This window comes from Crocuta crocuta, unplaced genomic scaffold (genome assembly GCF_008692635.1).
Source record: "Crocuta crocuta isolate KB4526 unplaced genomic scaffold, BGI_CrCroc_1.0 scaffold470, whole genome shotgun sequence".
Classification (NCBI taxonomy): Eukaryota; Metazoa; Chordata; class Mammalia; order Carnivora; family Hyaenidae; genus Crocuta; species Crocuta crocuta.
Genome location: NW_027532412.1, coordinates 307,456 through 324,137, shown reverse-complemented (window position 1 = coordinate 324,137; position 16,682 = coordinate 307,456). Strand labels below are relative to the sequence as shown.

At 46.9% G+C, this 16,682-nt stretch overlaps 1 protein-coding gene across 1 annotated transcript in view; it reads right to left on the bottom strand.

Annotated features, from left to right (window-relative positions):
* Positions 1-416: 416 nt before the first annotated feature.
* Positions 417-16,682, bottom strand: part of NINL (ninein like) — a 194,644-nt gene continuing 178,378 nt past the window's right edge. The window contains exons 19-23 of the mRNA XM_077778947.1: positions 13,418-13,576; positions 12,348-12,461; positions 7,358-7,567; positions 5,198-5,311; positions 417-1,347 (exon numbers count right to left, since the gene is read on the bottom strand). Coding sequence (XP_077635073.1) covers positions 1,156-1,347; positions 5,198-5,311; positions 7,358-7,567; positions 12,348-12,461; positions 13,418-13,576 — 789 coding nt within the window. The 3' untranslated portion in view covers positions 417-1,155. The remainder of the gene's footprint in view (positions 1,348-5,197; positions 5,312-7,357; positions 7,568-12,347; positions 12,462-13,417; positions 13,577-16,682) is intronic.

Here is a 16,682-nt window from a genome sequence, read left to right as displayed (position 1 = left end):
TCTTTTTAAATGGGCTCCATGAACAATGTGGACCTTGAACTCAGAATCCCTAAATAAACAGTCATATGCTCTGCCAACTGAGCCAACCAGGCACCCCTATTCCAGTCTTTTGTGTCTTTCCATAGTGCTTTAAGGTTCTTCTTACACAAGCATGTAGAGTAAATGTACAGACAGAAGGGGACGGGGCGCAGCAGCTTCGGGGTAACGACTGGCTCCAGAAAGGAGAAGGAGGTTGACGGCAACAGAACAGGGGCTGTAGCTAAATGTAGCAGAAGGATTCTAATACATCTAGTTGATGGGCACAGGAGTATTTCTTATAAAACTATTTTTCTATTTCAAATATTTAATAAAAAATTAAACTTAGAAGTTAAAACAATTTTAATAGAAAAGTTTCTGTAAATACAATGACTCTTCATTGTACAGTATTTTACTCTCATAAACCAAATAACCATAACTTATGTATATTTTGGATATAAAACTATACTTTTTTTTCTTTATATAACAATTTCCAGTGTGATGACATTTCAATGAGGAAAAGATTACATTCGCAATAAATACCATCATCCCTGAGTCCACAGACCTAAAATGAACACTTTCCAAGCATCTTCCTGTAGTAGAGCAGTCCCCAAAGAGGGGGCTTCCCTCCACAGTCTTTGATCTCAGGGTTGACAGTCTCAGAAAGAAGTCTTTCTAGAATATTTGTACAGACCCAGCTTGAGAATGATAATGATCTAAAACCAAAGCAGTAACAGTGAAAAGGTAAAACTGTTCAGAGCCCTTATTTTTCATTTTACTCTCTGTAGCCAAGGTCAAAAGTACAATTGAAATTGATTGGTTTTACCATTTTTCTTTCAGTCTTACTTCACTGACAGCCTCCCCTCCACCCCATAATCTGTTTCACCAATGAACAGCAAAACTGAGAATTTTACTAGAGAAATTACCCAGGACCACTAATAAAAATGTAGTGTTTTCCAGCATGTCTATTTCCTGAGCAGCTGGCACAGTAGACATTTTTAAACATGTGTGAGATGAACAAGGAATCAGAAACCTATGTCCAGGGTGAACGGCCAATGAACCCTAGGATATTATGGCATCATGGTGGCTTAATTTTAAAAGATATTCTTTCAAAATGAATTCCAGGAAAAGCAGCAATCTTCACACAGAGAGGGAAGCCAAAGCAATCTTACTGATGAGTCTGTTGAGAGCTCTAACTTTTTCTTCTAGGATGCATTTTTTCTTCTCAGCATCTCGTAGCTTCTCTTCGGTGACCTGAAGTGCCTTTGTCAGGTTAGCATTTTCCACATAGAGCTCCTTGAGCAGCAAATCAGATTTTGTATTCTTTTCAAACTAGGGAGGAGAGAAAAACCATATTTTACTATGATTGTAGTGCAGAAATGCTGCAAGACAGCTTACCCCTCCCACTCTGCCAAGTGTGTGGAACACTGTTCCAGGATTCTTACACATCTCATATACAAATTTTGGGTATAATGACAATTTTTATTAACCCTGGCATGAAAGAGGAAATAAGTCAACATTGTAAGAGTCTATTTTACCATGAAGTGAAGATATAAAAAGATCAAAATCACTAGGCTTAAAATTTTTTCTTAAACACTTATTCATTTTTGAGCGAAAGAGTAAACAGGTGAGGGGCAGAGAGAAAGGAAGACACAGAATTAGAAGCAGGCTCCAGGCTCTTGGCTGTCAGCACAGAGCCCAGTGTAGACTTCGAACTCATGAACTGCAAGATTATGACCTGAGCCAAAGTTGGACACTTAATCAACTGAGCCACTCAGGTGCCCCAAAATCACCAGCCTTAAAGACTATTCAACATAATGTAAAATATGTCATTCTGATTCTTCTCAGTGTGCTCTGCAGGGCCACCATGTCACCCAGGACACACTACAACACCAGATCCACCCTGGAAACCCGAGGTGCATGGGCTGGTCACTACACACAATAGCCATGGTGAGGGGGACACAAGGCCACTCTAGTTATGAGTCCTTGTTCAAGATACAAAGTCATAGGGTCAGCCTTGGGCTTCAAAAGTCAATACTGCAGTCATTCATTTAACAAGTAGCGCCAGGCATACCGTGTAATGATCCTGCTCTCAGGAGCATANGAGATCATGACCTAAGTGAAAGTCGGACGCTTAACCGACTAAGCCACCCAGGCGCCCCAGGAGCATATATTCTGATGGAAGTGAACAGGCCAGAAACAAATCTGTACTGTGGAGGCATGACAAGTGCTAAGAGACAACCCTGCAAAACTGAATTCAAATCTGCCTGCCTGAAACACAGCAAAGACAGTCACTGAGCACGGAGTACGTGTCAAGTAGAGATAGCCAAATGAGGAGATGGAGACAGAAGGGCAAGACTCTAACCTGCCTCCCCCAAGAAGAGTTGGGGAGGGAGTTCCTGGGTGGCTCAGTCAGTTAAGCTTCCGACTTCAGCTNGATGCTTACAGGCAAACAAAAAAGATCTAGGTGAAAACTTAGAGCTGCACCTACTAGTTCTATTAACCCTTTGATTACTGGTTTCACTGGGAGGGGACTGACAGCTGAGGAGGGAGTTCCTATTTTGGTTGTAGTGAACAGGGAGGGCTTCTCTGTTGATATTTGAACAGAGATCTGAAACAAAGCAGGGGAAGGAGCACTGAGTCTGTCTGGACATGAACATTCCAGGCAAAGAAAGGAACAGTTGCAAAGGCCCAGAGCCTGGCCAGGCTGGGGGTGGCTGGAATGGCCAGAGGCCTGGAGTGAGGGGGCATGGTGGTGAAAGGCCCACTGAAAGGAAATTAGAGCTGCCATGCTGGCTGGGTGGCACCGAGGGGTGGGGACAACTAGATCCTGTAGAGCCTTGGAGGCCTCTATAGGAACTCTGCCTAGTACTCTGAGGGCTGTGGGAGGCCTGGAGGGTTCCAGGTAGAGGAGGTAGCACCTCAACCATTTAGGAAAGCATTGCTGCCACTCCTGCACTGAGAACATAGCCCAGCAGGAAGCAAGAACACTGTAGGGCACAGAGGATGAGTGTGGGAGCAAGAAGAGGCTGGGTTCTGCATCCCTTCTGAAGGCTGAGCTGGCGGGTTCACTGAGGACACTGTGGGGGCATCCACCACAACCCCAACATTTTGGACTTCAGCCACTGACATGAGTGAACACAAGAGAAGGCAGGTGAGGCTGTCCAGACAACCCTCTGCAGGTATTTTGGTAAAAAGGAGCAAAGACTGGGCCAGGGCTCCTTTAGCTTTGGATTCAAGCAGCAGTGAGAGCCTGGGAGAAGGAGGGTCTGAGCGCAGTGACACATGCACAGCCACAGATGGCTGGTTCACCTGGCTGGAGCACAAGCTGGTTCTGAGGTGGGGTGAGGTGGGCACAGGGCTGTGGACAGAACCTCCCTGCACAGGGGCAGGTGTGTAGGAGCCACAGGATTTAACCAGGACTGAGGATCTGCCAGGCAAGAGGGAGCAAACTGTGGGTTCATGCAAGAGAATGACTGTAGGGTAAAGAGGGGTTGCTCAGTGTCTGTGACACTTATGGAATCAGTGTATGGCAGGGAAGGAGCTGCAGCCAGGAGGGTGGTCAAGAAGGGGGGTGTGACTCCCACTGGGACCTCCCGCCTCCCAGGGAACAAGAGGTGGCCCAGATGTTTCATCCTGTTTGGGCTCAGTTCAGGAGCCCTCTAAAAATACTTGATTACTGTAACGAAAATGTTTCTGCAGATTCTCACACTTAATTTCTTCTAGCTCTGAATGGAACTGTTCTGGAGTAGCTAGCATTTGGCGGAGCCTTTTCTTGGTCTCCTGCTTCATTCTCTTGCCTCCCCTTCCCAGAACCCTCTGTGCTGGCTGCCCAGGCACCAGTTCTTCTTGACTGACCATGCTGGCTAAATTCGACTGCGGGCTTTCATCAAGCAGAACAGCTATGGCCTTCTTCTTCTTTTTTTTTTTTTTTTTTTTTTTTTTTTTGTTTTTGGTCTTCATACCCTATTGCAGTTCAAATATTTCCTTTTTCCCCCAAACCGATTTATTTAAAAATAGAGATCATATCATGTTCTTGCTTAAAATCTTCAGATGGCTTCTAACTGCCAATAGAGGTAAAATAAAATCCTAGGGCGCCTGGGTGGCTTGGTCAGTTAAGCGTCCAACTTAGCTCAGGTCATGCATGATCTCGCGGTTCGTGAGTCTGAGCCCTGAGTCAAGCTCTGTGCTGACAGCTCAGAGCCTGGAGCCTGCTTCGGATTCCATGTCTCCCTCTCTCTGTGTGCCCCTTTCCCACTTGTGCTCTGTCTCTCTGTCTCTCTCTCAAGAATAAACATTTAAAAAATAATAAAATAAAATAAAATCGAGACTCCTGCCAATGAGGGTCTCCTGCCCACCTGCAACCACCCATCAGCTAACAGCAGCTACAACCGTCTCCCTGGGAGCCTGCCAACGTGCTTCACTTTGTCTCATCTTAAGGACACGTGCCTGCACTGGTCCTTTCCTGGATGCCCCTTCTGCTTGGGGTTCTGGCATGTCCCCTAGCACAGAGGGACACATACAGGTGCCCTTTTATGACTGTCCCATTGACTGGAGGTGCTACAGGCATTCAGCCCAACACTGCATAAGACAGTCCCACCACATGAGCACTTTTCTCTTCCAAAAAGCCAACCTGGCCTCCACTGGGGGGCAGAGCCAGACTTTCCATGGCTGTCATTGGTGTCTGCTCCCATGTCATCTCTTCAGAGTGGTCCCCAACCATCCCCACCACATCCCATCCATCTCCTCTTCCTGAGAGTGAGCATTTCTCATCATCTGAGGTAATATACCTTGTTATTGTCTCTACTGCCAGAACCTAAGGTCCAGGAGGGCCCATCTCAGTCTTTCTAGAACAATGAATGCTGTGATACACGACAGGTACTTGGGAAGTATCTGCCCAGTGACTGAATAAATGAACGTCCTTTCTGAGATTATGTGACACCTCTCAAATGTACCTTAAAACAGTTCCCAAAACAAAATATACACAGTATACAAATATAGTGTAAGGAATATATTTAACAAAGTCAGTTTTTCTATTGATTGCTTTTAACTGTTAATCTTCTGAAAAAAAATTGTACATTCAGATTCTCAAAGTTTAGATGGAGCCCCAGGTTCCAAACAAACATGGGGGCTCTCTGTGTTCAGAAAGTGTATGTGGTGATGACAAATGTCCATCACTGACCTGCTCCTTCAGCTCAGCTACTTTCTCTTGGAGGAGCATGTCCATGTTCTTCAGAGCCCTTCCCACTTCTTCCAGACGCTCCTCAGTGTCTTTCAGCTCCTCTTCACGTTCTTCCTGCCACAAAGGTTACAGACCAGTAGTTTACATTTCAAAAAGAATCAACTCAAGCTTATTTCAGAATGGAAATTAGCCAAAACATACATATCTGAGAGCAACTGGGAGAGCCTTTGATCTGCACAGAGTAACAGACACACAATGTTCTGCCATAAGCCACAAAGCTGACGCTGCTCCTTGTAGTTCAGGAATTAGCAGACTGCTTTTTTGGGCATTTAATCATAAGTGACTCCAAAGTGAGTTTCCCCAAATGTGTTACTGAGTATTTCTAAAGGATTTCTGATTAAATTTCTTTGTTTTGTCAATATTCTATCATGGTTAAACTTCTCTCCTGCTTAACATTTTTGCACAATGCTGAAAGGTTATTCTTCATTAGAATTTATGCTTTACAAACATCGAATCTTACTGACCTTTTGAGTCTTGCTCTAATTTCTTCCTCATGGAAGCACCCCCTGTCCTTGGGTTCCTATCTCCACACCCTCCTCCCCCAACATTCCTCATGAACTACACTGTGACATTTCAGGATGGAGTTGTTTTCTCAGCCTTTTATGTTTATTATTATTATTTTTTTAACGTTTACTTATTTTTGAGAGAGACAGAGTGTGAGAAGGTGAGGGGCAGAGGGAGAGGGAAATACAGACTCTGAAGCAGGCTCCAGGCTTTGAGCTGTTAGCACAGAGCCCAATGCAGGGCTCAAACTCATGACCTGTGAGATCATGACCTGAGCCAAACTAGGACGCTTAATCAACTGAACCACCCAAGTGCCCCTCAGCCTTTTAAATTAAACACTAAAGTAGGATACACACATGCTAGACTATTCAAGCATTTTACAAGTGTCTACTCACTGATGCCTCACATTGATGCTCTGAGTAGGAACCACTGGCACCCAACTTTTACAGGTGAGGAAACTGAAGCAAAGAGAAGTTAAGTAACTGGCCAAGGTCCCTCTCAGCTGGGAGATGGTGGAGCCTGGATCCCAATCTCGGCAGTCCGTACCCTAAGCCACAATGTCCTCCTGTCCTTCGAGGCAGCAACTCTGTTTCTATTTCTCTAGATGCCTAATGCAGTGCCTGGTGGATAGCCAGAGTCCCCAGGTGTGTGCCACCACCCTTCTCCTGCCTCCCTCTCGTCCTTGCTATTCTTAAATATGCCAAGTACATTAACCACCTCAGGGTCTTTGCACATGCTGCTCCTGCTACTTGTAGAACTCCCCCCAGATAAGTGAATGGCTTGCTCCCTCAACTCCTGAAAGCCTTCTCCGGCCACCATCCTACTCCACAGCACTCATCAACTCATCACCATCTGACAAGCTATCCTTATAACCATGTTTTCATTTGTCTCCCCACCACACTAGAATATAGGATCAAGGAAGGCATAGGCTTTTGCCTTGTGTGTCTGTTTCTGTATCTCTGGTACCTAGATCAGTGTGCACCCAAATAAAAAACTTCTGCAGTCTTTGTGTGCCTGTGGGTAGATTTTCTTCAGTCTGCAAAATGGTTTAAGATTCTTTTTAAATTAGATGCATCATTTGGAAACTGGGAATGTTTCTGTAAAAATCTAGTTTCTGGCTTTCCTTTGAAATCAGGAGAACTGGCACACAGGGTCTGTGCTTCCACAGGGCTACATGGGTAGGGCTGCCACCCACAGCTTTCCTCATGATCTCTGTATCACCACATTTTTGGGCCTGTAAGCAGTTTTGAGTGTGTGGTCCCTAACATTTAGCCATGTGGCCTACCACAGTCACGTGCAGCCGTCAAAGACAAACTGTCTGGGTGGACCTTAGCCCCCGTGTTGGAGAGACTCTTTGGGCAGCTGGCTCATCATTCTGAGGGTGTGGGGGATACCTTCCCCAAGACGCTTGGCGCCCCTGATCTTTGGCCCCTGTTAGAGTCCCGCATTGTTCACAGTGAAAATCAGGGGCCTGCAGTTGCAGTATAACCAGATTTCTATGAGCTGGGATGGCAGTTTTTGGCTGAGTGATCAGTGATCCAATCTCTCCACCCCTGGCACCATCAGCTGGGCCTCAGGGTCCTTGTCCCCACTTACCCACTGTGTTTCCAGCCGCCTCCCCTTCTCCTTCTGGAGAATGCACTCTTCATGGAGCTGCTGAGCCACCTGCCGCTCTTCTTCTAGTAGGTGCTGCAGCTCGGCCATGCGATCCTGAGGTACCAGCCACTGCATCTGCTCCTGCAGCTGGTGGACCTCTTCTGAGTGCTGGGACTGTGCCAGCCTTAGCCTTAGGTTGGCTCCATGCAGCTGCACCAGGGAGAAGGCCATGAAAGTGCTGGTGTGAGAGCTACGGGGTCATTACCAGACATGCAAAACTGCATGCTTCAGATACCCTACACATGGAAGGGCACATAAGGCATCCTTACTCCTTAGTCCCTGCATCTGCAGCTACATGTGAGGTTCATAAAGAACCCATTCATTTGTATTATGACAGCCAAATTCTGGTTTAGGCAGAGCTTCTACACAGAGAGAGTCAGGAAGACTCAGGTCTGTATTCTCAAAGTGGTGATGCTGAGGCTTCCCGCTGCATCCATGGAAGAATCATGCTATTCTCTGTTCAGTTTACCTTTCAGCAAACTTCATGGAGTCTATTTAACAAGTATAATCCGTGCAGGCCATGCATTGTGATTTTCCTTTAAGCAGAGAACTCAGACTCCTGAGACAGCTGAGGTCAGGGCCACAGAGAGCAACGGAACATATGATGAAGGCCAAAGGGACCCTGGCAACAGATGCAGAACCACCCCAGCCCCTGGCTCCCCAACCACAGTGGATGGCAAGATTTCACTGGAGTTGTGAGTAACGTGGCCAATCCTTTTATTAAACACAATTTAAATCATTTCGATTCTGGAGGATTCACCTAGAATACACAGAATTTCCTTGGCACCCTAAAAGAACTTGCTGTGTCAGCCCTCACACACCTCTGAGGCCCCATAGATGGGAGAGGGAGGAAGCTCCACCAAGGTTCACACTTAGGACAGGTTTGAGGTGGCCATATGGGCAAAGACAGGGAGGGTGCCAGCTATGGCTACTCCAGGGCAACAGTGAGGATGCAGAGCTCAGGTTGCTGTGTCCCCATGCATCTCTGAGGGGCTGTTTTAGGGGGCCATGTCATCACTATCATATGTGGCTGTTCTTAGGACAGGAGTCATCCCAGAGAAACACACCTGCACAGAGTTTCCAGGACAGCTACTATGCTCTTTTGGAAGAGTACAATATAATGATTTATAAGATGAGAGGTATCTGGTCTTCATCCACAGATCCTAAAAATGCTTCAGAGCCACAGAAGTGAAATAGGTGTCTCATTATTCAGGTGACTTTTGACTTGCACCCAAGGGCAGGGGCTGGCTGCCAGGAGGGCCAACCACGTGATTAAGGCTTGGAACTTTCAGTCCTAGTCCCTAACCTCCCAGGAGGGGAGAGGGGCTGGAGGCTGACTCAGCCAATGGCTGATGACTTAGTCATGACTATATAATGAAGCCTCCATAAAAACCCAAGAGGACACCTGTTTGGTGCCTGTCTTGGAGAGTTTCTATGCTTGAGGAATGGGAACACTTCCATGTACCACCAGGCTGGGGCTCAAGCTCCATGAAGACAGATATTTGGGACCTACCCTATGTATCTCTTCCTCTGGTTATTGATTTCTTTCCTTTATCATATCCTTTTTTTTTAATAAGTCCTGCTGCTCTGTGAGCTGCTTCTTCTTCTTTTTTAATGTTTATTTATTTCTGAGAGAGACAGAGCATGAATGAGCAGGGGAGGGGCAGAGAGAGGGAAACACAGAATCTGAAGTAGGCTCCAGGCTCCAAGCTGTCAGCACAGACCTGACACGGAGCTCAACTTCACAAACTGTGAAATCATGACCTGAGCCAAAGTCAGACGCTTAACTGACTGAGCCACCCAGGCAACCCTCTTTATCATATCTTTTAATGAACTGGTAAATGTTAAGTATTTCTCTGAGTTCTGTGATCCACTCTAGCAAATTAGTCAAACCTCAGGAGGAGGTGGTTGAAATATCCAATCTGTAGCTGGCTGGTCAGAAGCACAGCTAACACCCTAGGGTGTACAAGTGGCTTCTGAGATGGGGGTAGTGGGTAGTGTTGTAGGACTAAACCCTTAACCCTTAACTGTGGGGTCTGATGCTGTCTCCAGGCAGAGTGTCAGAATGGAGTTGAATTCTGAGACATCCTGCTGGTGTCTGATAATTGCACATTGGAACTTGGTCTGGGAACCCTGAGAAAGAGGGATAGAGAAGCGAGAGGGGAGAACAGGTTCTAAAACACACCCCCATAAACATAGCCGCCTCCTAAATTTCACGCTTCAGACAGTTATCCTCAGACATCCCAGATGGAAGTCGAGCCTCAGCCTAGGCCCTTGTGACTCCATAACAGAATGCCCACCAATCCCAAAGGTGTTCCTGCTCTCTGACAATGCTCTCCAACACCCTGATGCCCCTCTTCCTTAGAACACACTGTTCCCACACCCCTTGCTGCTATCCACTATAGCTATCCCTCTGCTCTGAACGCTGAGGCCTGGTGCAAGCTCCTGGGGGGAGGCCACTGTGTGGCCTAGCATGAAGTCTGTGTCTATGACTCTGCCCTGTGGCTCCCTGATCAGGGCAAGCAGCCCATAATACCATCCCAGCTGAATTCCTCCCAAGCTCTCCTCATCTCCCTCCTCGTGGAATTGAAACTCTGGCTGGTACTTGGGCCAGCTCTGGGGACCCCTGCTCCACTATCACATGACAAGGGAAGGATGTCCCCAGAGAGCACTGGGGCTGCCCACAGCCAGGAAATAAAAGTCATTGTGTTCTGGAAGCAGGGGCATGGAAGTGAGCTACCTCAGCCATCAGCTGCTCCCACATGAGCTCATAAGCTGCTGTTCCTGCCCCTCATGGGATGGGAGCTGTGCTCTCCTTGCACTGAGAGGTGAGGACTGTGTCCTCCCCCCATAGACAGGTGAGCTATGTGCCCTTCCTTCATGGAGACGTGGGCTCTGTGTCCTCCCCACATGGACAGGTGAGGACTGTGTCCTCCCCTCATGGACAGGTAGGCTCTGTCCCCTCCCCCTGAATCCAAGCTGCACCAACAAAATGTCAGGCAAATGATGTTCTGGAATGCCCTAACACAGTCCTAAGAAGACTGCCAGCTTCTGTATGCTCCTCTAAGGGTGCTTGGTCACCTCTCCTCTCAGAACTTCACTGCTATGCTCAGACAGCCCCATGCCACCAAGAGGCCAGGTGTGGGTGCTCCAGCTGAGAGTACACTCGGGCCCCCAGCCACCAGCCAACACCACATGCCGGCCCTGCGAGCTGAGGCCTCTCGAACATCTGAACCAGCTGTGCATCCCGATGACACTAGCCCCAACCTCATGTGATTACAATGGCTCCGAGATCTCAAGTGAAAACAGTCCAGCTGTGCCAGTGAGCCCAAAGACCATGAAGGATAATGATGAACAGTGCTAGAAGCTACCAAGTTTGGGGGTGGTTTGACATGCTGCAATACAAACCAACACGGGCACTCCCAAGGACGTGTGATGCATACAGCATTGTGCTTCCATGCACCTCTCCCTGAGCTGTGTGAAATCCCTCTGCCAGGACCTCTCATGGCCCCACTTGAGCTGCTCTCCTGCTTGTACCTGTCCAATCTGCTCTCTTTGACCTCCTGGGTGCTCCTCCTCAAAACCACCCACAACTGTGCCTGTGACAACACTGGCTCCTCCCACGTGGTGCCACATCCACCCTACCATGGTTGTCCAGAGGATCCTTAAGTACCCTGTAGGCTCCTCTTATGTCCCTCATATGAACTTTCTTCACAGTGGTTTTGGGGGTTCCTCTTCTAAATAATAAGGGGGAACCAGCTCCCATCACAAGAGGACAGCTTAAGTAAGGTCCATTCTGCACGTGACAAAGGCTGACTAAGGCTGACTGCTGACTCCTGGACTCAAAGGGCTCAAGCTGGTCAATATAATTTCTCAAGGTTCCTTTCAGACTTAAACACAGAGAAGGGAACCCCCAAATACTCAGAGGCACCCCTGGGAGAGCACTTGTTTGCAGTGGGAAGGCTGGGCACCCACATGAGTCCCTAACAGCACGTCATAAGGCTCTGGATATGTAGGGGGATCCCATAGCCAAGTCCAGCTGTGAAGTCTGGGGCCAGTCAGGGAGTCTGTAAAGATGCTCAGAGGAGGGAGGCATGCAGGTGCCACACTCCAGTGAGGGCCCTGGGCCACAGGCCAGTGGGTTAAAGACCTCTTCCACACTGCTTGGGAGGCTGCTCCCATGGCCCCTCTTTTCTTCCTATAGCTCCCAGCCCTCTAAGCTCAACACACATCTGACTGCACACTGAGCCGCCACATACCTGCCATTCTCTCATCCTGCTCCCCCAGGAAGTACCAGCTCCCCTTCTCTCATGTCTCTGCACCCCATGCTGTCAGGGCATCCTGACATCCCTACTTGGCCTGTCCTGCTCACATCTGCTTGTCCAAGACTGCAAGCTCTCCACCTCCCTAACTTTGCACCTTTGGAGCCTGGTGCACTAGATAAATGCTGGAGCAGGAGAGAAAGTGGGAGGCAGGAGCTCGACACTCACACATGTATGCAATTTCAGGGGTCCTGTGCACACATAAGCCTGTGTGGGTGCAAGACGGGCACACTGAGCTTGCTAACCCCAAGGATTACTCCACCTCATGTCCTTGGATCTGACAACACCTGCCTCCTCAGAAGCCATCAGCAGCTCTCCTTTGCTCTTCTCTTTTGCAACTGGTGCAGCCAAAAGCACTGATAATCAGCCTCCTCCTCTTGCACATAAGCAGAAGCACAGCTCTGCCCACTGACTGCTCAGAGTCAATCAACCCTGCACTAGCCTCAACTTTAGTCCCAGGCCTGGTAAGTGCCTGAGCAGCTGTGTAACTTAAGGCCAGCCCAATAACCTCTCTGGGCCAGATCAGTCCTGGCAAGGCTCTGTCAGTGCTAAACTGTGTTGACTTCCTCCCAGCTGAGACCCAGCCACTGGTCATTATGTACACCCACCTGGTTTTGACTTTCTTCAAGGGTCTCTCTCAGCTGTGACTGTGACAGTCTCAGGTTCTGACATTCCTGATTCATGTGTTCAAGTTCAAGTTTAAGTTTTTGGATTTGCTCACTCTGTTTAGAAAAAATTAATTCACAAGTACAAGAATATCTTAGCAGTCTGTTACATGTTTATTTATTTCTTTTAAGTTTATTTATTTTGAGAGAAAGTATGCAAGCAAGCAAGGGGCAGGGGAGGAGAGGGAGAAAGAGGGGGGAGGGAAGAGTGAGGAAGAGAGTGAGAGAGAGAGAGAGAGAGAGAGAGAGAATCCCAAGCAGGCTCCATACTATCAGCACAAGAACCCAACGGGGGCTCAATCTCACGAACCATGAGATCACGTCAGCCAAAATCCAGAGTTAGACACTTAACTAACTGAGCCACCCAGGCACCCCATCAGTCGGATACATGTTTAATGCAGAAATTTCAGAAATTTACAGAAAAGCAAAAATGACAAAATTTAAACCACCCATGATTCCAACATTGCGCTATGATCTCAGCCCTTCTTCCATACATGTGTCTCTATCGATAACACTGGTACAGTATCATATGTTGTACTTTCCTCAATATATCTTGAGCATTTCCCCATGACATTAAATATTGGAAAACATGATTTTCAATGACTGCACCATAATCTACTGCCTCATTCAGTATTATTGATGATTCAAGCTGATTCCAGTTCTGTTTGTCTATTATAAATACCACAGCAATGAAAACACTTCCAGCTAAGTCTGTCCACGATGCTCAGATAAAATTCCCATAAGTAGAATTATAAAGTCAGAGCATACTGACATTCTTGAGGTGCTTGATCAGTATTTTGCCCACATGTTCTCCAGAGAGGTCTACCAATTTATTCTCTTAGCATCAGGATTTAATCCTTTTCTGCTACTTTTTTCAGATATTGAGAATTTGCAAAGCTCCTGAAGTCTACAAATTTTCCAGAGCATGTACTTGTTAAGTTCCCCTATTGACCTGAGAGGTAAGCCTACCTCCAAGCATTATAAGGCTGTTCCTGATGTTTTAGACTACTCACCTGCAGCTCGTCCTGGTGCCTGGCCTCCTCCAATCTCTGTGTTAAAAGCTGAATGTTGATGTGGTTCTTCTTGTCTTGGGCTTGGTGGATAGAGGCCTCCTCTCCTAGCTGAAGGACCTTATGATTGAGCTGGGACAGTTCATCCTCACATTTCTGATTCTAGAGCATAAAGGGTTAAAATATAGGCGACAAGTTATTTTTTTAAACCAGCAGCTCAATTCAGATCATTCCAGTGGTTCCCAATCAGGGCTGATTTTGTTCCCCAAGGAATATCTGGCAATGTCTGGAGACATTGCTGGTTATCAGAGCTGGGCAGGGGACGGCTATGGCATGTAGTGGTGGAGGTGCCCAGCATCCTCCTGCGCAGGACTGATTCCACCCCAAATGGCCATAGTGCCTAGGATGTGAAAACTTGCTCCACTCCCTTCAGGAAATGAGACATATCTCGACCGTTAGAGGTGGTTTGGATCAAGAACATCCAAACAACTCCTCTGAAGATCTTCCATATGTTTGTCATTTCTTTCATGGTAATATCCAATTATTATTTTAAGTATTCTGAAGGAAAACACCTAATTAAACTTGAAGTATATGAATCTCCGCAAAATGGGCTCAGGTCATGATCTGATCTTTGTCATTAAACACCTAAACATATCTTTCAACAGGGTGCAGGTGGTGATTAACCTGTATATTCTACTTTTTCCCAGCATCCACTGCCAAACAGATGGTGGATGCACAACAGATGTCCACTGGGTAGGTAACTGAATGCGCCATGAGCTGGACTTGCCCCTACAAATCTCCCTGTGGAAATGCCAGTTACTTTCAACTATTTGTTGTGAATATCTTCATATAAATCACACTTTTGCTTATTTGCTTTTTTTTCCCACAACAGTCCACTCTCGAAGCTGACTGTCAGCAGCCCTGGGTGTTGGCAGAGTGGGGTTCTCTGAACCTGTTTTTAGCACTACTGGCAATGCACACACACAATCTCCCCAGGGCTGTGCTAACAACCATTTCATTTTTATGTTTTTGAGGATCTGAGAAGCAGATGATGGAACCTTGAAGTTGTTTCAATTTGGATTATTCAAGCTTAGTGAGTTCACACATTTTTCTCGCGATGACTGCTTCTTCTATTCTCTGTAAACAGACTGTCACCTCATCCTATCCTTAAAAACCTCAAAACTGAGGGTGGAGAGGTATTATCAACACATCATAAGCTCATGGTTGTTGCATCTGGTATGGAAATCTCTTGTGTTTATTACATTTTATTGTGAAAATTAAAGTTATTTTTCAGTATTGGCATTCATCTTATTCTCTGAGGATAGCCTTGATTTTTTTCCATAATGGTTTATGATTTTTAAAATTTTAATTCCAGTAGAGTTAACAAGCACTGTTCCCTTACTTCAGCCTTGATTTTTTTAATAGCCAGAAATGGAATCTTCCTTCAGCTAATTTTTTTTCTGTTTACTTTTAGTATTCAGTCTTTGGAAATAATTTCAATCTCATACAACAGGTGGGAGGCTATTACAGGGAACATCCATTGGCCTTCATCCAGGCTCACCAGTTGACAGGATTTCTTCATGTGCTTTGTGGCTGGCACTCTCTGCATGTATGTGCACACATGTGTACACACACACAAGACGATTTTCTGAGGCATGGCCCTGCACTACATGTTTCCTAAGGAGGTGAGTGTGTTTTCACATGGCTGCCATGCACCTCTGGCTTCAGGACAAGAATCACACCACCTGCCTCCCAGTCTTGTCAACTGGCCCCTTACAACCCTTGGAGCACCCCTTCTGGTCCAGCTCAGGTAGTGCCTTTTCATGTCAGGCTGTTTTAGCCTGCTTGAATTTGAGATGTTTCCATAGCCTCTGTCATGTACAACACTGAAAATTCTGACAGATAGAGTACTTCTCCACCTCTCCCCTTCAACAGTTCCTCATTTGGGGCCTGCCTGATGCTCTCTGTGACTAGGCTCAGGAGATGCCTGTGACCAGAACTCCACGCAGGTGCTGCCGTGTCCCCCTCAGGGCATCCCACTGGAAGAGTGGGGTACCCACTGTCTCTTAGTATCTGTGTCCATCACCTCCTTAATTCTTTTTCTTTTTTCCGAAAGATAGTTTATTTATTTTGAGGAGGGGAAGTGGAACATGAGGAGGGGAGGGGCAGAGAGAAAGGGAGAGAGAATCCCAGGCAGGCTATGCGCTGTCAGCACAGAGCTCAACGTGGGGCTCGAATTCACAAACTATGAGATGATGACCTGAGCTGAAATCAAGAGTTGGATGGTTAACTGATGAGCTATCACCTTCTGAATTCTAACTTACACTCATCTGAGTTTTACTGCAGAAGGCGAATGAGACACTAGCAGTTGTCTCCTGATCACATTTTAAAAGAAATGGATGGGGGCGCCTAGGGGGCTCAGTCGGTTAAGCATCTGACTTTGGCTCAGGTCATGATCTCATGGCTAATGGGTTCGAGCCCTCTGTCGGGCTCTGTGCTGACAGCTCAGAGCCTGGAGCCTGCTTCAGATTCTGTGTCTCCCTCTCTCTCTGCCCCTCTCCTACTTGCACTCCATTTCTCCCTGAAAAATGAATAAGTGTTAAAAAAAAATTTTTAAAAAGAAAAGAAATGGATGTCTGTGCTAAACACACTTACTCTGAATGTGATCATGTCTTTAGGCCTAGTTTCCAGTTTATAAGATGCATAAGGGGCAGAGAAGCAGACTGAATGACACTATCAGGAAACAGCTGGACAGATCCAGAATGGCGGGTGGCCTACAAGACAACTGCCAGGTCTCTTCAAACAGCTTTGGGGGTGAATCAGGTGTTCCAGGTTAAAAAGACTAAAGACACATAGCAGCAGGGAAACCATATTTTCCAAAGACGGCCTCAATGGCATCTCTCATCCCACATCCCCTTCTGTAGTATGAACTGGATACTCACCCACCCAGATGAGCCTATGTCCCTCCCTGTACCAATCTGCGTGGTCTGGGGGAGGTGATATGGAGCGATTTCTGAGATCAGAAGCCTTGTGCCTGCCTGTGGTCCTCCTGGAACACTTGCTACCTGAATGCCTCTTTGTTGTGTTTTTTTTTTTTTAATATTTTTATTTATTTCTAGGAGAGAGAGAGAGACAGCGTGAGCAGGGGAGGGTCAGAGAGAGAGGGAAACACAGACTCTGAAATAGGCTCCAGGCTCTGAGCTGGCAGTCAGCACAGAGCCCGACGCGGGGCCCGAACCCACGAACCGCGAGATCATGACCTAAGTGA